The sequence below is a fragment of the Zeugodacus cucurbitae genome, chromosome 4, assembly GCF_028554725.1.
Source record: "Zeugodacus cucurbitae isolate PBARC_wt_2022May chromosome 4, idZeuCucr1.2, whole genome shotgun sequence".
Lineage (NCBI taxonomy): Eukaryota > Metazoa > Arthropoda > Insecta > Diptera > Tephritidae > Zeugodacus > Zeugodacus cucurbitae.
The window spans coordinates 14,915,134-14,937,265 of NC_071669.1; the positions used below are offsets into that span (position 1 = coordinate 14,915,134).

Consider the following 22,132-nt stretch of genomic DNA (forward strand, 5'->3'; position numbering starts at 1 on the left):
AAAAATATTTTACATGTAAATTTGCGGCAAATAAAAGAAACTCGCCTGAGGCATAAAACAAAAGAATTTTTGCAACAATTGAATGGACAACACATTTGACAGACAGCAGCTTGACAGCGTAATGAAATGCTTGAATTTATTTTTTCCCCAAAAAAAAAATTACTTAAATTTGTAAAAAAAAACAGCATTTTGCCAACAAAATGGTATAAAATCGGCGTAGCACAACGGCAAACATCATTTATTGACAGACGAAATAAAATGTGCAGACATGAAAACAAAAAAAGAAGAAAAGTGAAAAATGCACAATGAAGAAAAAATCCACAAAAAAAGAAAATACAAAATAAACGCGCAGCAAAATTCAGACATTACTACATGTGGCTGTCAACATTTTAATTAAAAAAGGATACGCGTCTCATATGAAAAACGGATGTTGGCAAATACGCGCGCGCCACCACAGAGAGTCAACACAACTGACCGGCGCGCGAGGCGGCAGAGTGGGCAGCGCGACGACACACATTAAAATATTTGACAGAGGGCGCAAAATTCGCGCTTTTGTCAACAACAACAATAATACTAACAACATGTGAAGTGGTGTGGCAACAATAGTAATGACCAGTAGTGGCACTCGAGTAATTTTCCTTTGCACTCGCGGCGGTTTGAGTGCAGCGTCACAATGAAAGGGTGCGAAATAATGAACTCGTTGCGCCGTTACAAACGATTTCTTTTTCAATTTCAGCTTTCAGTGGCGCATAGGTTGCGTGAAGGAGCGACGGCATATTGTGCGCGGGATCGGGTCATTATGTGTCGGCTGCTGACAATAGACAGTTCAACGTTCCACAAAGAAAAAAATACAACAACAACGTAAAAGCATGTGTAATGAGAATCTCAACTGACCTGTGCGTTGGTGGTCATCTACTACAGTCCGCGTGCGGAAGCCACTAAAGGCTCTATTGCAAACTTGCTCATACTTGCCACTTTCCACTTTCCAGCTCGCTCTCATCGCCTATTGTTTGCATCATTTTAATTTTATTTATTGTTTGCCTGCCACTCAAAATACATAAAAACGTGCAATGAACAATGGCTTTTACGCGTTGCCTGTCAAGTCACCGTTATGCGTCCAAATTGTGGTCCAAACAATCAACCTGTTCGCTTGCTCTACACCCCATTACAAGCTCTCCAGCGCCATTGTTGTTGCTGCTGTTGAGAATTCAAATTAGATGAATTGCTTTTTGGTGAGCTCGCACTCAAACATTGTGCATCCTTCGTCCTCACTTCTAACTGACCGCCGGCTGACCAGCAGCCAGTCGAGCGCTTCTGCTTGGACCTCTCGCTCGCTCGCGCTTCGGGCACAATTCATTCGTGTACGGCAGTCATTGATGCTTACAGTTTTAGTAATTTCGTTTCGTGCTCTGCGACTTTCATTCTAAATATAAGTTGGAAGCTGTAACAGTACGTATATATACCGTTTAATCGTTCGCGCTGCCCATGAACTCACGGTTGTATTTATCGTCAGCTTGGTCGGCCAACTAACCGAACCACCGCTATTTATGCATTTACTGCCACCTCTAATGCCACCACACACTCGCATGCTTATTACATTTTTCGTCACACTCTCTTTCTCTCTTACTCTTGGGTGCTCGCTATCTCTCCTTCTCATTTGTCCAAATTTTGCATTGTTGCCCCCGCTTTTGTATTATTTTCTAGTCATGTCAATGATTTTTGCGGACATTTATTGTTTGAAAGCTATTACCCCTGCCATGGCGCGCAGCTACTCATCCTCAGAATAGCTGTGCTCAGCTCAGCTCATTTTGTTCGTCACTTGGGGACCCATTCAAAAGACGACACGGTGGTCGTTGGTCGTCGACACTCTGTTTTTGATTGTTTTGCAAAATGTTTTACGTACTCAGTCATTCATGCAAATCATCTGCGCTGGTTTGAGTGCTATTATGTTGAGGAGTGGAGTGCAGCCTTGCAATTGCTGCATATTTTTAGGTTGAAGGTAGGGTAAAAAATTCAATGATTTTATGAAAAGAATTGCCTTGAGTGCTAGAAAATATGTATTTTAAGTGCCGCGCCGCAAATAATCATAAATGTTTACTTTTCATTTGAGTATCATTACAAATTTGAGAACGCTAAGAAGAAGAGAAGGAGCAAAAAGCAGAAACGGAAGCGCTGACCGCTTCATTTGTTTGGAATTTCAGTTTGGAGACATGTCTATAGAAGATTATTAGATTACATGAAGGATTAAGACATGATATAATCTCGCATTTGGAGATTCTTCGAAGCAATATATTTAACCACTACTCCATTACCGTTAGCTTGACTAGCACGGTGGAAAATCAAATTTAAGTCTTATTTTTCTCGATATTAGAACAAAGGAGTATAAGCTTTCAAGAGAGAGAGGAAGAGAGAGTCTTGATCATATTTAATTGGTCTGAAACAAAAGTCGAATTGTGATCTCAGTAATACCGAGATTCAGAATCAAAAATTGGTCTGAGGAATGAAAAAAGCCTTTAAAAAAGGACTAAAGAAAGAGGCGTCTAGAGCAAATTTTGATACGTCTGAAACAGAAGACCAAATGTGGTCTCATTGAATCCGAGATCCCGAATAAAAAAAATCTAAGAGAAGTATTTATCTTTTAAAATATAAGCCCGCCAATGAAAGCTTTTAATGAAGAGCTTCTTGTTATAAAGTTTAGCGTCTCAGTACACATATTTAGATCCAGTTTAAAGCAACCACAGGGATCTTTTTTGCTTAAAATATATATTATATTTAAATTAGTAGCACTGGCCAACGGAGCTTTTTACGCTGCTCACATTCGACTGATATCCTCTCATATGTTGTCAGATCTATATGAAAGTAGATCTCGCTTCTCGGATGTTATATATAATAATTTCAAAGGGCGAATATTAGCTAATTGTTAATCAGATAACAACCGATTATTATAAAAATTGAAAGCACTACGGTGCTCCTCTCAGATGCTTTCAGGAGTTTCGATATAATAAAAGCTATTCAACCAATTCTCTCCCCCTACCATCACTATGCTTGTTTTTCATACTTTAGCAAGAAGGGTGAACTCACACTGCCTTTATGCTTTTAAGCTTTTAAGACATACCTTCCATAAGCATACACATATGTGCCGCCAGCAAGTGCATATGGAATGTTTGACAGCCAAATGTCAATAGCAATGATTTTTTAAATCCTTCGGTAACGCGCCTATGCAGGTTTCATCAAATCCATGCAATAAACTGTCAAATAAATAAAATTTTAAAGCTCAAACGCGCATGCTAAACGATCAAAAACTACAGCTGTGACAATTTTAGCACTGCGTGGCACACAAAGAAAGTATTTACGGAAGCGTCAAACTTTAAATTTGTCCCGCACATCCTGCCGCACCAACCGGCCGGTGGCGCGAACATCCTGTCATTTAAAATGATTTCCTGACTGCTCGATTGAATAACCCAAAATTTGATTATGACTTGACAAATAATACAATAATTGTTTGTTTCTGTGTATAAGAGTGTGTGCGCGGGACAAAGGACCTGCCGGCGCTAAAGGACATGTCGAACACTATGCTTAAGTAATTGTAAATATTGAATTTTCAGGTTTAACCAAAACCAGCCTTTTTTTCGTTGGTTGGTTCAAGAAACACCCTGAAGAAGAAGTGAGCAGCCGAGCGCATAAGGGTAAGAGTTTGTGTGTGGCAGTTAACCCTTTTGTGTGGCGCTGCATACCTTTTTAGCGCACGTACACACTTACTTGTCTCATTTGACATTTCATCTATCTAACGCTTTGTCAAACTGTCTCCCGGCACCACTTTCGTGTGCATTTATCTGATTGTTTACACACGTCTCTCTGTCTCGTCCGGATTATGCGTTTGTCAATTTTGCGACAATTTTCGAAAACAACCGTGACGCGCCCTTTTGTTGAACTCATTCGCACTGTGGTGCTTTAAAGTGTGGTTTGAGTTTAAAATTAATAGAAATTTCCTGCCACCGCCACTTGGCTGCATTTTACAGATGGAAATTAACGATTAGTCCAGCAATAGTACTTGCAACTCCTTGCCACAATCACATACACATATATAACTGTATATTCACACCATAGTGCGCTGTATGTCTGTTTCTGGACGTGTTTAACTTGAGCTTAGTGCATGTCTGACAATTTGATGCCATTATTGGTTGCTTGACAATTTCACTTAATCCCTCCCAAAGGAGTAATCGCCGCGCATAGGCTTTGACGTTGGTCATAATGTTGAATTCGGTGCATAGCTTCATGCCTGGCTTTATAACCGTAACGTTGAATTTGTTGCCAGATAAGATTGAAAAGATAACCAGTTACGTAGCATTTTATCTACAACAATTCCAATTTCATATAAGTGAATTTAAGTCTGGAGGCTGAGCTATTCTTTTTAAAGATTTTAGTGTATGATAGGCAAAGATGAAAGTACTAAAACGATTAGTAAGTTTTATAAGTCCAGCTTATACTTTAACTGTTTTGTTAATCGATTGAGATTGTGTACAAAAATGTCGCCAGTTGTGGTTCCAAAATACATGTATTTGTTAGTTATTAAGCCAGTTGTAATTTAGATCTGCCGCACATCGTTCATCCGATCTATTCGAGAACTATATACAGTCTTATAGAACCATGCATAGTTTTGAGCTGATAACAAGAGCTTTTGTCGCCTTCGATACCTGTTTGGTTTATAAAGCCTGTGTTTTAACGAACATATGAAAGATCTTTCAATTTTTCTGCCGTTATACACGGAATAACTGATCTTGTTTGGAGTATCTTTCTATAGAACCATATTTCTTCTTCTTCTTCTTGACTGGCTTAGACAACGCTTACCCTGTTATAGCCGAGTCCACAACAGCACGTCACTCTTCTCTCCTTTTGGCAGTTTGGCGTCAATTGGTTGTATCAAGTGAAGCCAGGTCTCCTCCTTCCATCGGAGTGGAGGTCTCCCTCTTCCTCGGCTTCCACCAGCGGGTACTGCATCGAACACTTTCACAAATGAAGCACTTTCGTCCATTCGAACAACATGACCTAGCCGCGTGGCCGCTGTCATTTTATTCGCTGGACTATGTCTATTTCGTCGAATAACACATACAGCTCATCATTCCACCATCTGCGGTATTTGCCGTTTGCCAATTTTTAAAGGAACGTAAATCTTCCGCCAAACCTTTCTCTCGAAAACTCCTAGTGCCGTCTCATCGGATGTTGACATCATCCACGCTTCTGCACTATAAAGTAGGACGGGAATGATGAGAGACTTGTAAAGTTTAATTTTGGTTCGTCGAGAGAGGAATTTACTACTCAATTTCCTACTCAGTCCATAGTACCACCAATAGTGATCAGCACCAGACCCATACGCTTCGCTTCCTTATCCAGTCTGGAAAAAGCAGAACTAACGGCGCGGGTGTTGTATCCAATGATATCGATATTATCGGCGTGCGCCAGCAGCTGTTCACTCTTATAGAAGATTGTACCCTCTCTATTTAGCTCTGCAGCTCGTATTCCCGTAAGTTCCGTACTCAACTGGTGGTATGAGAAGTTTTTTACCTGTCAGAAACCCACAATTTGAACGAGCTAATCTTCTTACAATACCTGATTTGGTCACGGTCCTGCACTGTTTTGGTTTACTGTTGTTGTTGTGGAGTCATAAAACATTACCAAACATTTTGTAAAATGATGCTGAGTTTGTGGAACTGTAGTAGCTGGTCTGGGCTTTACAGTTCTCTCGAATCATCTGGTCGCCGGTTTGAGACGGTTTTATGAACGTTTATTTCCGTGGACAAGCTCTTGCTCTTAGATCTGATTGCTTTCTATTAATATTTCGCATTAATGTTGTTGGGATACTCATCCTTGAACACAATCGGATTGACTCTTTCTGTGGGTAGACCCAACGTCGATTTTAAAGGAATTTGTCGAAATTACCTCAGCTTAATCACTCCAAGCATATTTTTAGTACCACCTTTCTTTCCTCATTTTCTTGTGAATTTCGAGATATAGTAAAAATCGATTTGGAGATCTAGGATGATCAAGTTTTTATCGGACGTAAATTTTGGCTACATCCAATTGTCACATCGATCCAATCATACATCCAATTGTCATATCGATTTCCATTAGAAAAAACGGTTTACTAATTCTATGTAGATCGGCAACCGATTTTGTCGACTCATACATTCTAACTCTCCTGTACCCACTCTTTTCCTCAATTCCCCGGCTCATTACAGCGCAAATTTCCTTCCACTCATTTGCGTGCGTTTAATTATTGTGTACGTTGTTGCTATTATTGTTGTTGTTGTCGCAAGTACATTTTTTGACATGTTGCATCATAAATGTTTATGATTATGGCGGCTAAAGATTTACTAGATTCGCCACAAGCGCCGGGCTGGGGTTAGCGTGTGTTGTGCAATTACTGACGTCACCCCAAATCAAAGGCTACAGACGCGTACTCATACCCACGTGGTATGAGCCCTAACTACAGCAACGTCCGTCCTGCAGTTCTCATGGTAAGCATTTAACTTCAATTCCAGCATTGAACTGCTCCGTGCCATTGTGTTTTGTTGAGTTTTCCGCTTTATTGGGTTGTCGTTGGCGCATTGCAAGTGACATGTGGCATGTGGCAATAGCGATTTTTGCATATTACTTTACACATATGAGCTGGCGTATAAAGTTGTATGTGCTAATAAAATCTTATGTTTATTTGAGGCTTATACTGCGTCACAATTTGACAAACAGTGTCAGCGTCTGCTGCATGCCTCTATGTTTACGGTTACTCGTGCTACACATGCTTATCCGTGTATGCGTTTAATTTTCTCTTTAACGCATTTTGGAAATTTCAGTGTTTTGGAAATTTAAACTTTTCACTCCACCCATTCTTCTGCTTGCGTAATGTGCAACATGCAACCCCGCTGTTCATATATTGTACATGCCACAATATTCACTTTTAAATTTAAATATATAAGTTCCTTTATGTGCTGCCATTTTCTGCTTTAGCAGCAACAGCAGGTTTTATTATTTTTAATGTGTGCGCGTTGCCACTGAATTTGGTTTTAATCCCTTTTTTGGTTTTGATGATTTGGTTGTAAATATTTAATACCGACACATTGGAATTTTGAATATGCCACATGCGTTTTAAATGGCAGCACATATGCGTGGATATTATTTTTTAATGTTTGGTAGTGTAATATCAATAAAGCGGGGCTTAGTAGAGTAGGAGGAGGATATATATACATTTGAAGCTTTGTTGGCTTGAAATTTCGTACTAAGATATGGTTTGACGAATTGAGATTTTTTATAAATAGCTTTTGCATACTACTGTTTATTAGGAGCTTTACAACTTATTTGAAAGCTTTGATTAAAAGCTCGATTCAATTTTCAATACTTCAGCCTTTCTGAAAAACCTCTGAAGGGAGTATTACTTTCCGTTAATCTATGAGAAGAGCTTGAATTAAACAGAATACCCGCTACATAATCATCTTTTTACCCGCTACATAATCATCTTTTTAAAGCAATCTATCATAGGAAGACAATGAGGCTCTTAAAGGTTTGGGATCATAGGAAAGGTGGTGCTAAGCGATAGGGTAAATTATTTGCTTACGAGGCTCGTGAGGTCTTATAATTTACATTGCTATACTTCTAGAAGGCTTCTGCCGGCATCTTATCTTAGCAAAGCTCTGCCAGTTATTCATACTAAATGCAAAAGCAACTATTGTGTATGGTGCTTCCGATGTTCTCGCCAGAGGTCGTGCTTTCTGCACTTCCTTCATAGTAATAAATGAAAAAAATTATTCACCGAAGAACTGTTGTTTTTTTTTTTACTTTTCAAAAATTAAAGCATCCGCTCCGGAAGAACTAACATTCATGCGCTGTACGTCTAAACTATTTGGAGCCGTTCATTTTAGGTTTTGTTTTGGCGGTGGCTAAGATTTTATTGCTCCATGTCAATATTAGTCACCTAAGCGATTCCTGTAGAAAAACGAAATAAGCTATACAGCGGTTATAAAAGTGGGTTTCGCAGTTGGTGACCTTTGAACACATTTTTGTAAGAGTATGGGGTCATACCCTGATCAACCAGCTGGTATTGACAAAAGTTCGGAACTATAGAAAACCGCCTAAGCTTAGAAGTAGTCCAAGCTCTCTGTGCCGTTAAGAGACGTAGACAAGCACTGAATACCATAAAATGTCCTCCACCTCCAAAAACACCCTATTTATTACTTCTATTAATCCACATATGCATTTTCATCTTGGTTTCACAAAATCAGTATAATTTATTACAAATTGTGTTGCAAGAATATACATTTTCGAATAGAACTTGTCAACTGACATTAGAAACCATAAATCATCACCCACATACGCTGGCAATAAGAAGACACGCAACTGTAAACGTTAAAAACAAATTGTAACTAAACTGTAAGCAAACCCCCTATATTTTGAAAAGCATATGAGTATATTTTAGTAAATAAATTTATATGTGAATTGTGCTTATTTGGGATATTAGATAATATAATGAAAGTGCTGATACTTCCCTAAAAGTCTTGAATATTCTTGAAAAATATCACAGGGTTTTACTATATTTTTTTGCCGGCAAATCTTTAAATCTCCGATCTTTTCCTTTCAAGAAAGATCCGATAAAGTCAAAAACAAATTTTAAAATTATTTAAAATTATTAGCTCCTTAGCAGATAATGGTGGAACCATCGAGACAGAGACTATCGTTAACAGTGAAGGCCATATGAATTGTATAGCACATTAGTTGAAGGATAATATCAAGACTTTAAATTTAAATGTTTAAAAGGCTCCGAAGTAGTTGTGAAAAATCTCTCTAAGTCCATTTGACCTAACTTCACTTTTCGGTTTCATTATCAAAATTTTTATCCTCGGTATTTCAAATATTATATTTCGCTAATCAGCCTTCGTAGTCAAGTAGTCATGTAAAATACCACCACAATGCATACTACACTGTCCGACTTTGTTAGTCCTAACTTCATTCTTGCCACTTTTTGTTTAATTTTCTTCCATTTTCTGCGCTCCACACAATAGTTGTTGATGACAACAGCAAATTTGAGTGCAACAAACTGTGATTAATAGCATCGCAACAAGCTGACAAATTTTCATGATTTTTTTATTAAATCGAAAATTTCAACTAATACAAGCCACTACAAGGTAGAGTACTAGTGAAGCACATGCATATGTATAGAATTATAATATAATGCATACACGCATTCGCTACTGCCACAAATAATATACTTTTGTATTTTTATTCATAGTACAACACATATGTCTAGTAAACTAGTAACTCCAGCTATTTGCCTCTATGTATCTAAACATATGTACATATATATATGCTTGTGTGTATTTCCGTTTCCGCACAACAGAAAAAGCTTTAAAATATGAAATTCCGGAAAACTTTTAGTCCACATTCGACGACTGTGACTTAACTTGTTGATTTATGACCTAACTGTCGTGTGGCATGTTACTTGCCACATTCGCTACTATTCAGTTGTATGGTCCGCTACTACCACTAGTGTTATTGACTACTCATGTATCCTCCTTGCTTTCGTCATTGTTGTTTGTGTTCGGTTATTGTCAAGGCTCTTGTATGCTTTGTGTATATTTTTGCATGCTTTTAACGGTGAATTCGTCCTCACATAGATAGACAAATATCTAAATCTAGTTTGGATTATACAATCAGTTTGGACTGCTCTTCTTATTGTACAGTTGGCTCGTGTCCTGTAACATGTATCCTATAACATTCAGGAAGCAAGTATTGCTAAACATTTGTTGCTGCTAGTTTTTCTTACTATTTTATAGATACTCATACATATGTAAAAGATTAATTTATTTAAGCTTTCTTATGAAAATATTCGACAGAAAAATATACTTCAGAAGTTTATAAAGGGACGCTATAAAAGTAGACCAATAAGGACATCAAAGGATGCTCTATTTTTCAGCTCTCTTCATACTTCTCATCACAAAGGCTTGCCATTTCATCATGGAAAGATATACGATCCAACAACGAGTCGAAATTTTTAAAATTTAATACCGAAATTCGTAATCGGTAGCCTCAGCTTTAAGAGCGCTACGTCTAATTTATGGTCCTACTCGTCCTATCAGATAAACAATTGAGCGTCTAGTGAACAAATTTGAATCCACAGGCACAGTACAAAGTTTGGCCTTGCCAGCGAGACAAAGAAGTGCCCTTAGTGTCGAGAATATTGCTGGCGCAAGCGCATCATTTGAGGAAGACCCAAATCAGTCTCTCACACGTCATTCTCAAGCGTTGGGCATCACTGTGACGTTTTTGTGGCGAATTTTGTAAAAAGATCTTGGACTACATCCCTACAAGATCAAATTGACGCAAGAACGGAAACCACTTGATCTAGCATCGTCGTATGAATTGGGCTGAGCAACAACTTGAAAATGATCAGGATTTTCAATGAAATTCAATTTCAGCGATGAGGCTAATTTCTGGCAGGATGGCTTCGTCTATAAGCAAAATATGCATTATTGGTCAGGCAACAATCCACACTCCATGAGTAACCATTGGACGGCGCGCCGTGGCGTCGTCATTGGACCATACTTCTTCCGTGATGACGCCACGTTAATGGGAATCGTTACCGCTCGATGATAACTGAATATTTTTGGCCCGAATAGGATGATATGGACTTGGACAATATGTGGTTCGTACACGACGACGCCACAAGCCACACAGTCACAAACGATTTATTGAAAACCGAGTTTCGTGAACGTGTTATCTCACGAAATTGCCCAGTAATAGCCGCCTCGGCCGTGTGATTTGACATCGTTAGTCTATTTCCTGTGGGGCAACGTCAAGTCTGTGGTCTATGCCAACAAGCCAGCGATGATTGATGAACTTCGGACGAATATCGAACGTGAAATTCCAGCAATATCATCCGATTTGTGCTTGAAAACCGTCGAAAATTGGGTTCAGCGTCTGGACTTCTGCTAACGTGCTCATGGTGGCCATGCAAATGTAGTTTAAAGTAATTGCGACTTCGGAACTTTAGAAAATATGATAATGTGCGCTTCCTTGAACTTCACAAGACTTAGCTCACCACTAGTTTTCTCGGCAGGGTGTCTATACGACCATTAACACTCATATATCTAAATACATGTACACATATTATATTAACATATGTTTCCGTGTTAATACAACACAACATCATACCCCTCATACGAAATTTCTCAGCCCGCACTTTCAATTTTATTTTTTGCAAATACACAAAGTGAAAAAAAAGTTTTGAATTAATGCATTTTAAATTTATTTATTTATTATGACACTTACATGAATGTGCACTATGAAAAAAAAGAATTCGCACACTTAGCATGCTCTTACGCATATTTCTTGCATGCAACGCGTGCGTGGCGCGTGTAACTGTAGCGTAACGCGGCCGAAGACAACTACGAAATGCAAATTAACCGCTATATAGGGTAGAACAGCTGGCGCGCTGCCAACGCTTTGTCATGTAATTAAAATAAATATGCAATATTTTAATTTATGTGTAAGCTTATTTTAGAATATATTTTTTAAACGCATGCAACTGTGAGTTATTGCCTGCCACTTGAGAAGGCGCGCAATATTGCTTTCGAATGAGCTGTCAGATGAGGCTTAAAATGCTTGTGAAACACACACACGTACATCTACTTAAGGTGTCTACTCTCACCTTGCTCGTAAACAGCACCATTTAGCCGGCTAAAATTTCACTTTCACTTCGCCACATTTTCACCCAAAAATTGTGCGCATATGTTGTGAATTCGTTAAGAAAAACAGAAAAAAATCAACATAAATATGCCTATCACAAACCTAACTGAGGCCAGCAAAAAATCACCCCTCTGCATTGGTGGGCCTCTACATATGTATGTATATGGTATCGTTTGCCTGTTGCAATAAATTATTTTTGTTTGCCATATCAATTAAATTGTATTATCATTTACCACGAAATTACCCCAAAAAACACCAGACTCAGCCAGCGACGCTCTTTTGTTGCTCTGTAGGTAGTCAGTGCATACATTAGCGCTTAAATTACGCCCATTTGTGCAACAAATTTGTAAGGATTTTTGTTTGCATTTTTATATGTGAAAAAAAAGTAAAATATTTTTAAATAATTGTGCGGCGCAGGGCGTTAAGTCCGCTTTCATTAATCGTCTTTAGAAAGTGACACAGTTTTAATGTCATATCAATTTATTACCAAAACTTGGTTGACGAAGGCAAAGAGTAAACTAGGTGTTTGATGGTTTAAGACAACTTAGCAACTGTGTTTAACTGAGGCGAAGATAATCGCGTTATTTTAAGTTAATAACGCACATATGTTCTGGAGAATACGGATCTTAAGTAAGGAAACAATTACGTGTATCAGATCTTGTAACGATTTTATTGATTTTTTTTAAACTAATTTGATCGAAGTATTAAAGAAAAAGAACTACATATATCGGTTTCCAGAATAATATTGATCTCAAAATAATCCTTATTTGACTTAGTAAAAGCAACTCCTACCATACTGTTTTAGGGACTGTATTTGGGTAATCTCCATATTCTCTTTTTCGTTGTTTTTTTATACTCTCGAAACAAAAGTTGCTAAGAAATCGGATTACAACCACGGCCACCCCCCATACAAATGTTATGTTGAAAACTACTAAAAATGCTTTAATTCAGTAAGAAAAACACCAGAAACCTTAAATTCCATTATAAAGAGAAGTAAAGAAGGGCTGCATTCAAATTGGTATACATATACAAATTTTAATGGGCGTTGCTCTACTCACTTATGGGTCAAAAACCATATATCAGAAACTACTCGCTCAATTTCAGTGAATATTTCTACTATTTTCCTTGCATCCCAATAATATGTTGTGAAAATAGGCCAACTCGCTTCACAATCACACCTACTTCCTATATACCAGAACTTTGAAGTCGATCTGAATTGTTTACTTTACAATATATAAATCAAGCACTAGTGAAGATATCGGAACAGAACTTTGCATAAATACTGTATTTCTAAAAATCGTCGATATTGGGCCATAGGTTTTCAAGGACCCATATATCAAACATGAGGACTTCAGTGCTTCTAATTTTTTTTTATCGAAAATATTATCTATAGTGTCTCAGATATTTTGCAGAAATTTTCCTCGAATAATATGTCTCCGTGCAAAATATGGGTGAAATGGGCTAGCTCCCATAAATACCCGGGGTTTCCAACTTTCGATGGACTTTATACCATATATATACCGAAAATATGGGTATACATAAAAATGTAGCTTTATAATATATTATATTTTAAGCGATCACTTTATTATACTGTTTCAATAACATAGTTATGAACTCGCAACATATTTGCTTAATCCGTATTTCGATATCATACATCCCCGCCAATAACTTTCGTTATCCAATCCATTGAATCGGCAACGCTCTCAACATAATAGTTTGAAACAACGCCATCAGTGGCACCACATTTATCCATGCCAAATGGCACAACGCCGATTTGTGTAACAAATTGTGTACTATCGTCTACTATCCATGAAACTGGACCACCGGGATCTCCGCTGCAGGTGCTAGACTTCTCGTTAATGGTTGCTAAGCACAATCCTTTTGGATTGGCTTGATGGCAAGCTTGTGTCTTACTACGGTTAAGGGCATGTTTTTTCATAACTTTAGTGGCACCTAAAGTGTGGTAAGGTATGTAATATGTAATAAATGCTTAAACGAAATTATATTGGTTAATATGAACATACCTTCTTTGTTTAAACCCCAACCCGATATTGTTAGAGACGTATTATCATAGGGTACATTGAAATATTCCGCTTTTGTAGGCAAACAAATCGTCTTGATACTTTCTACAGAGTTTAATTTTATTAGTTTAAATTTCTTTTTTCATTTTAATAGATATATTTTTTTAAATCTACAAATTTCACTTACTACTTTTTTTAACACGCTCCTTTAACTTAATCAGAGCAATATCCTTGATATCCCTTTCTGGTTTGTATTGCGGATGCTTTACCGTACTAGCTATTTTAAAATCCTTATATTCCGTACATGTTCTTTGAACGCAATCTTTTTTCGATTTCTCTGATATTTCATATTCACCCAAACGAACGCCGATTCTAAGATTCATTATAATTTGTCAAAAAATTTTTTAAGAGTAAAATAATTTTAAAAGAATATATAATTGAAAAATGGAGCGAAATTATGAGAGATTAATGTAAACTTAAACGTATTTAGAGACAAAAAAAGGGGCCGAAATGCGTGGGTATGAAAAGCTTGACAAGAGTAATGCTCGAAAATTTTACGAAAAGATCCAGCGACTAACAGAAGGTTTCAAGATCGGAGCACACTCCTGTAGGACCCCCAGAGGTGATCTAGTAGTTAATGCCCAGAGTACACTGAGCTTGTGGAGGGAACACTTCTCCGACCTGCTGAATGGCAGGGAATGTACAACACCAAGAGATGACGAACCCGATTCCCCAATCGATGACGATGGAACAGATGTTCCATTACCCAACCATGAAGAAAGAACAAAGCCGCGGGGGCCGATGGATTGCCAGCCGAGGCGAAGAACTGATAAGGAGCATGCATCAGCTTCTTTGCGTAATATGGTCGGAAGAAAGCATGCCCGACGATTGGAATCTTATTGTACTCTGCCCAATCCACAAAAAGGAAGACCCCACAATCTGCGCTTGCAAGGTTCTATTGAGCGTACTGCGTGAAAAATTAAAACTCACCGTTAAAAAACTGATTGGACCTTATCAGTGCGGCTTTAGACCTGGAAAATCTACATCTGATCAGATATTCACCATGTGACCAATTCTTGGAGAAGACACGTGAAAAGAGGATCGACACACACCATCTCTTTTTTTGATTTTAAAGCTGCTTTCGACAGCACGCAAAGGAGTTGTCTCTATGCCGCTGTGTCTGAATTTTGCATCCCTGCACACCAATATGGCTGTATAAGTTGACGTAGAGCAACACCAAAAGCTCCGTCAGGATCGGAAAGGACCTCTCCAAGCCGTTCGATACCAAACGAGGTTTCAGACAAGGTGACTCACTATCGTGTGACTTCTTTATCCTGATGCTGGAGAAAATAATACGCTCTTAGCTCTGCAGCTAAATAGAGAAGGTACAATCTTCTATAAGAGTGTACAGCTACTGACGTACGCCGATGATATCGATATCATTGGAAACAACACCCGCGCCGTTAGTTCTGCTTTTTCCAGAATGGACAAGGAAGCGAAGCGTATGGGTCTGGTGGTGAATGAGGACAAGACGAAATATCTCCTGTCATCAAAAAACCAGTCAGCGCATTCGCGTCTTGGCTCCCACGTCACTGATGACAGTCATAACTTTGAAGTTGTAGACAATTTCGCCAGCATCAACTACGCAGTAAATCCAACGCAGAATCACTCTTGCCAACAGGTGCTACTATGGACTAAGTAGGCAATTCAAAAGTAAAGTCCTCTCTCGACGAACAAAAACCAAACTCTACAAGTCTCTCATCATTCCCGTCCTACTTTACGGTGCAGAAGCGTGGACGATGTCAACATCCGATGAGACGACACTAGGAGTTTTCGAGAGAAATGTTTTGCGGAAGATTAATGGTCCCTTAAACATTGGCAACGGCGAATTCCGCGGACGATGGAACGATGAGCTGTATGTGTTATTCGACGACATAGATATAATCCAGCGAATAAAAAAACAGCGGCTACGCTGGCTAGTTCATGTTGTTCGAATGGACGAAAGTGCTCCAGATCTGAAAGTGTTCGATGCAGTACCCGCTGGTGGAAGACGAGGAAGAGGGAGACCTCCACTCCGATGGATGGACCAGGTGGAGAAGGACCTGTCTTCACTTGGCATAACCAATTGGTGCCAAACTGCCAAAAGGAAAGATGCGTGGCGCGCTGTTTTGGACTCGGCTATAACCGCGTAAGCGGTGTCTACGCCAATCAAGGAGAAGAAGATTGTAAATTTAACTAATTTAATTTCATTTGCGAAATTGAAATAGAAGTGAAATGGTTCAAGTGATTTGAATAAGCATAGTTTCGTATATGTTCTGAGGTTAAGCAAACACAAAATATGTTTTAAGTATACTCGTATAGCTGACTATAGAATGAATTGTTTAAAATTAAGAGTGAAAATAGGGATGAAATTAAGGCAATTACTTTCAAATAGGTGAAATAAAATAAAATATTGGTAGTTTAATGTAATGAAAAATATTAAATTATTATATTATCAAATATAAATAATATATAACTATTTGTTAATAAATGGAGTTCGGTGTATGGATATTTGTTTGGAAAAGTTAAATCGATATGAAATTCTTGGAAATTTAATAAAAATATAATTAAAATCAAACAAAATTTTAGTATTTCATTGTAAATAAATTATAATTATGAATGAATAATATGAAAGTAAAATTGGAAAAAAAAAACGTAAAACCAAATGACGAACGAAATATGTACGAAGAAAGTTAATGTAAAATAAAATTAAAATCAAATACAAATAATTTGCATCAAATATTATTAAATTATCAAATTAAAATTGGTAAAATGGAGAGTGAAATCGAACAAATTTCAAAAGTTTCACAATTTGAAAGTAAATGAATCCAAGTGAAATGCTAGAAATGTTAGACAGTGAAGCAACATATTAATGTTTAAAAATAATCAAAATGAAATTAACAAAATATTCTATTTTAAAACACAAATAGAATTGTATTTAACTCACAGTGATTTTTTAATACAACTTGCTGCCGTTAACACCCAACGTTCGGTAATTAAAGAGCCGCCACACGAAAAATTAATATTTTTCGCCTCGCCGGTATAACGCAACAAAGCCAACCAGGGTAATTCTAGTAAATGTGCCTCCGTATTACTTACAGATGGATCATTTTGAAAATGTACGAAACCACATTTCTCTGAACTTAATTTATGCAAACCCAATGGATTTAAGTTTTTCATGAAATCTGTGCTATTGGTTGTAACTTCTTCAGTTATTTCAATTTCTGTTTTATTTTCAGTACTATTTTCTGGCGTAACAACTGGTTGGTGGGGGTATCTGTTGTATTTATTACCGAAGGCTAAACCTAAACGCCTGTAGAATTCCTCATCAAAATATGGTATGGTTTCTGTAGTAGTAGTTATTGGTTTTGGTGTGGTTGGATCTTTAAAATATCTCTCTTCTTCATCCTCCGCATCATTTATATCTGGATGATCGATTACTGGTGGGTTAAAATATGCATCTTCTTCATCCTGCGGATCATTTATATTTGGTTCTACTGGGTTTGCTGAAACTTCCACTTCAACTCCAGTATCGATTACAGGTGGATTAAAATATGCATCTTCTTCATCCTCCGGATCATTTATATTTGGTTCTACTGTGTCTATTGGAATCTCTGGCAAATATATCGATGGATTAATTAGTTCATCTTCATACCTTGGATAATTTATGTTTGGATTTTTTTGAACCTCTGGTGCAGAGGAAGGTTTCGTATTCCAGAAGTTATTAAAGTTCGGATTAGGCTGAGAAATTTCTACATTTGGGCCAGAGAACGGTGCTTGCACATCTTCATGATTCGTATTCTCTGGATTCGGGTTAAACACGTCCCAAATTTTATCAACATTCACATCTTCATAATTCGTATACTCATTTGGCTCATGTTTATTTATAATATCAGAAAGCGGCGGCGTTATAAGATTATCAGGGCAACAATAAGTATTTCCCTTAAAATATATGTATATAGTTTATGTAAATATATCACTGTCAATTCAAAAAGAAACTACCTTACAGGCGGCATTTACAAAAAGTATTTGCCCGTGTATTTCCATGCATTCAGCATATGGTTTACAAATTCCAGTTTTGGTAGAAGAATATGTGCATGCATTTTGTGCAACTGTAATATTGAGAAAAATGAATCGAATTCGTCGTATTTACAGTAAACTAAATTCACCTGCTGTAAAAGCTAGTAGCTGATATGAGAGTATGCTTAAGAGTAGCCCACATCGAAGAATAAGCATTATAACAATATTCAGATGCTTCAATTTTGTTTAATGTATTTACACAAGCCTTTCGGATATACTATATATAATTATATACATATATATACTTTTTAAACACAATAATTTTTGCGAGTTTTGTTGAGCTATACAACTTAATCACAAAGCCATTGAGAGAATACTAAAAGCTTTAAATCGAATTTGAAGCTTAAGAAAACAACGAACCGGCAGCTGATAAGCACAAACGCCATTTCATATAATCTTATATATTGTATAAATGTAACGTGCGCTCAGTGAGTCCACAATCTCGTATAAATACATGTATAGTGTCTTATCAAATTCACAGTAATTCACTAAGAATAAAATATTTTGCCAACACATTTGGGTTCCAATATGAGTATAAATATTAATCACTACAAAAATTTTGAATTTGATTTTTCTTAAGAAATGCTTGATCTCGAGAGAATATTATTGATAAGGCCTTAAAAAGCATAATATTCTTAAGCTGAATTAAAATGATTTATAATTATATTTAAGTAAGAGAGCTAGATATTATTTTTATGAGAGACAGAGAGAGAGAGAAAGAGAGAGAGAGAGAGATTGTAATTAAAATCATAATGGTATTGCAAGCAATAAAACAATGTTGTGAAAACCAGAAACCGATAATCCAAGTAAGGAAGTCTTAAGTTCGGGTGTAACCGAAAATTTTATACTCTCCCAATTTATTTATTTAATGTTATTAATATGTATAACACATCATTCGTTTCGTATATTCGGCATACAGTTTACTAGAATAACGAAAATCATTAGTATAGATCATTATATATCGGGAAATTCCTGGATCTATGGCAACTATTATTGCCACCAAGCTACATTATATCCAAGAGTTCATATTATCCAATACCTACGATTTAAAGTCCATCGGAAGTTTGAAAATCCATATACGAGTTATATGGTGGATAGAGGAACTATTGACCTGATTTTGCCAATTTTTGGCACAAAGGCACACTACTCTAAGAAACGTTAACGACTGCTACTTTTGCATTCTGAATCCGTGTAAAAGGCGTAGAGGTAAAAATGCAAAACCTATCGAATATCCTGACCTTGAATCTTCTTCTGCTCCAGTTTAACACGATTTGACACGACCTGTACCTGAGCCACCGATAAAAGTGGTAGAAGTAAAAAAGTTATCCGAAGCAAAGGTTAAAGCCGGGGTTTTTGTTGGTCCGCAAATCAGACAGATTTTCGCCGATCAGAAATTTCCAACGTTTCTGGATCGTATTCAAAAAGCGAGTTGGAACAGTTTCAAAGCAGTCGTTTCTGGATTCTTAGGAAATAACAAAGCCGAAAACTACGAAAACCTAGTTGAAAATATGCTAAAAAATTTTGAGGCCATGGGTTGCAAAATGTCATTAAAAATACATATGCTCCATGCGCATTTAGATAAATTCAAAAACAACATGGGAGCGTATTCAGAAGAGCAAGGAGAACGTTTTCACCAGGACATTATGAGCTTCCAACAACATTATCAAGGCCAATACAATGTCATGAGGGGAGACTATATTTGGGGTTTATTAAGAGATAGTTCCTATGAACATAAAAAAAAGTAAAAGTGTGCACTTTTAAGTTACTTTTTACTTTCTTGTAAGTTATTTTGATAGTATAACTTAATTAAAATGTTACTTTAAGTGATTTCATTTTCAATTAAAAATTAAAACCACATATTTTAAAAAAATATCGTTAAAACGGTGTCTTAAATAAATAAGCAAACTTTTTCATGGCATATTTTTCGTCTAATTAAGACCTAAACAATGGAAATTTACTGCTTTAAAGTTATGGTCAAATTTGTGTTGACCCGTGTTATGCTCTTTTATTCAAGATATACGATACTTTACAAGTTGCATAGGTACTCATTCATCGAAATACTATTGTTTTCTCCTCATGTAAATTCAATTACATTAATGACCCATTAATTGAATTGCATTAATGACCCAACTAATCTGGGGCGTCTGCTTGCACCCTAAATTTTTTATTAATTTTCATAGAAATTGAGAGAACTGTAAGAATTTCTCGATAAAACTCTATCTTTCCAGTGTCTCCCTAGATATGAATGAACTTAGAAACAATTTAATTTCTACATATTGATTTCATGAATGTAAACACAAGTCGCTCCGTCTGGCCGTGACAGCGATGACTTAAGTGAACCTACATAGAAAGTTATGTTTAAAACTACTAAAAGTGCGTTAACATCCGCGACGAAAAACTTCAGAAAGATTAAATTCTATAGAAGAAATTATATAGAATATAGTCTGGATACCCTCACGTTACCGATGAAAAATGGCCAAAACCGATTCATAACCACGCCTATGTTCCTAATAACACAATTTTGAAGAGAATTTAAATCGTTCACTTTACAATATATAAATTAAGCTCTAGTGAATATATCGGCACAAAACTTTGTACAAATACTTAGTTTCTAATGTGACATCGCTCGTCTAAAAATCGCCGAAATCGGGATATAATAATAAAATATCGGTAAATCTCTCAGGCATGTGGTGACCGTAGAACCTTGTAGCCCACGAGTCCACTATTTAACTCTAATTTTATTGCAAATTTTTAGTGAAAATTTCAATTTTTTTAAGTAAATCACATATTCAATTCTTTCACACTAAGTCAATTTGTATTTCAGCCTCAATTTTCTTCCCAACTCCTAGGGGTGGATTTGGATGTTCTAAATTCATAATCACAGAGCTCCAGAGAGAATAGTAAAAGCTTTAAATCGAATTTGTCGCTTAGAAAGCATATGGGGTATCCCAAATAATCATAAATATTGTATAAATGTACTTACGCTCATATACAATATATTTAAGTGACTCAATAATCTTGTATAAATACATACATATAGTTGTGTTCATTAAAATAGCAGTGCAACTAAAACCTATTTAAACTGGCGAATATCAAAATGGGAAAACTGATCTCGTTTGGTGCAGCAGGTTTTATACAGTATGGCCATCGATCCCAAAACAAAGAGTAACTTCCAAATTATACAGTCAAGGTGCTAAAGCAGTCAGTTCAAATCGCTTTTCGCAAACCTCAAACTAGTTTTGATATGTCTGTGGCTAATAAAACCAATTTTCGTGGGCTTCATGCAAACAAATATTTATTCTACAATCACCTTCATGCAATCAAATATTTATTCTACAATCACCGTAGTATGCTTACGACGCAGATCTCCAACTTCACCTCCGCTTTTATTTACCTAGACAATGCAAATGGATTGTTATTGCTGAAACACACTATGCGTAGGAACTCTAAATTTGTACTTTGGCGTATGGCGTATGGCGTCACGTTTTTCGAGCTTCATTTTATATTTTATGGCATCGAATACCATCTAAGAAGAACACTTTAAGTGATCTCTTATTTCTTTTTATATTTTACCCTCCTCTCCAAGCTCAAGAATCAAAGGATTTTCATCTTTGGAATGGTGAAGCCCTATACACAATAATATCAAATTTGTTTAATTGTTATAGTGCATTGTGATTTAATTTTATAATCAAACTCACGATTAACAAATTTATAATTTTTTATCGGCATTTTTTCTTGAAGAAAATCAAAAACTGCTATTTTAATGAACAGCCAAAAACGTTGGTAATTGCGAAAAATATCCAAAAAATCAGAAAAATAAACAGGTTTTTTTGCCTTTTCTTATCTGTATATTCCATTAAATATAAGTAATATGCAAGAGATCAACTAACGGAAAGGAATATTTAAGAAAATCCGTTATAAAAATATTTTCCCTTCTATTGCACTGCTATTTCATGGAACACAGCTGTATACAGTGTCTTATCAAATTGCGCCTTTATTAGAATTTACGAAAAATAAAATATGCCAACACATTAGCGTACTAATATGCACTAATTATAAATAATTTTCAATTTGACCTTTTCTAATAAATACTTGAGCTTGAGAAATATGTTATTGATAAGGTCTGGTGAAAACCAGTAACTAATAAAAATTAAAGAAATGTGTGATAAACTGAATTCAAGTAATTTCAGTACCATATTTATAATTTATTTACAGTTAGCTCAGAGTTAGATTTTCCGTATACAGCTCACGCTTGAAAACTT

The 22,132-nt window shown here is 36.5% G+C and overlaps 1 protein-coding gene across 1 annotated transcript; it reads right to left on the reverse strand.

Moving 5' to 3' along the window:
* Positions 1-13,292: 13,292 nt before the first annotated feature.
* LOC105215348 (transmembrane protease serine 11A) lies at positions 13,293-18,192 on the reverse strand. Its single transcript, XM_011189210.3, has 6 exons — positions 17,960-18,192; positions 17,793-17,902; positions 16,738-17,732; positions 13,939-14,123; positions 13,755-13,856; positions 13,293-13,683 (listed from the first exon to the last, which is right to left on the reverse strand). The coding sequence occupies exons 1-6, from the start codon at positions 18,024-18,026 to the stop codon at positions 13,379-13,381; spliced, it is 1,764 nt and encodes a 587-aa protein (XP_011187512.2). The 5' UTR covers positions 18,027-18,192; the 3' UTR covers positions 13,293-13,378.
* Between the last annotated feature and the right edge of the window lie 3,940 nt (positions 18,193-22,132).

Excerpts from the sequence above, each read along its gene's own strand:
- LOC105215348 (XM_011189210.3), bottom strand. The coding sequence starts at position 18,026 with ATGCTTATTCTTCGATGTGGGCTACTCTTAAGCATACTCTCATATCAG. Across the intron at positions 17,903-17,959 it reads GCTACTAGCTTTTACAGCAG|TTGCACAAAATGCATGCACA; the intron begins GTGAATTTAGTT and ends TCAATATTACAG. Across the intron at positions 17,733-17,792 it reads TTGTAAATGCCGCCTGTAAG|GGAAATACTTATTGTTGCCC; the intron begins GTAGTTTCTTTT and ends ATATATTTTAAG.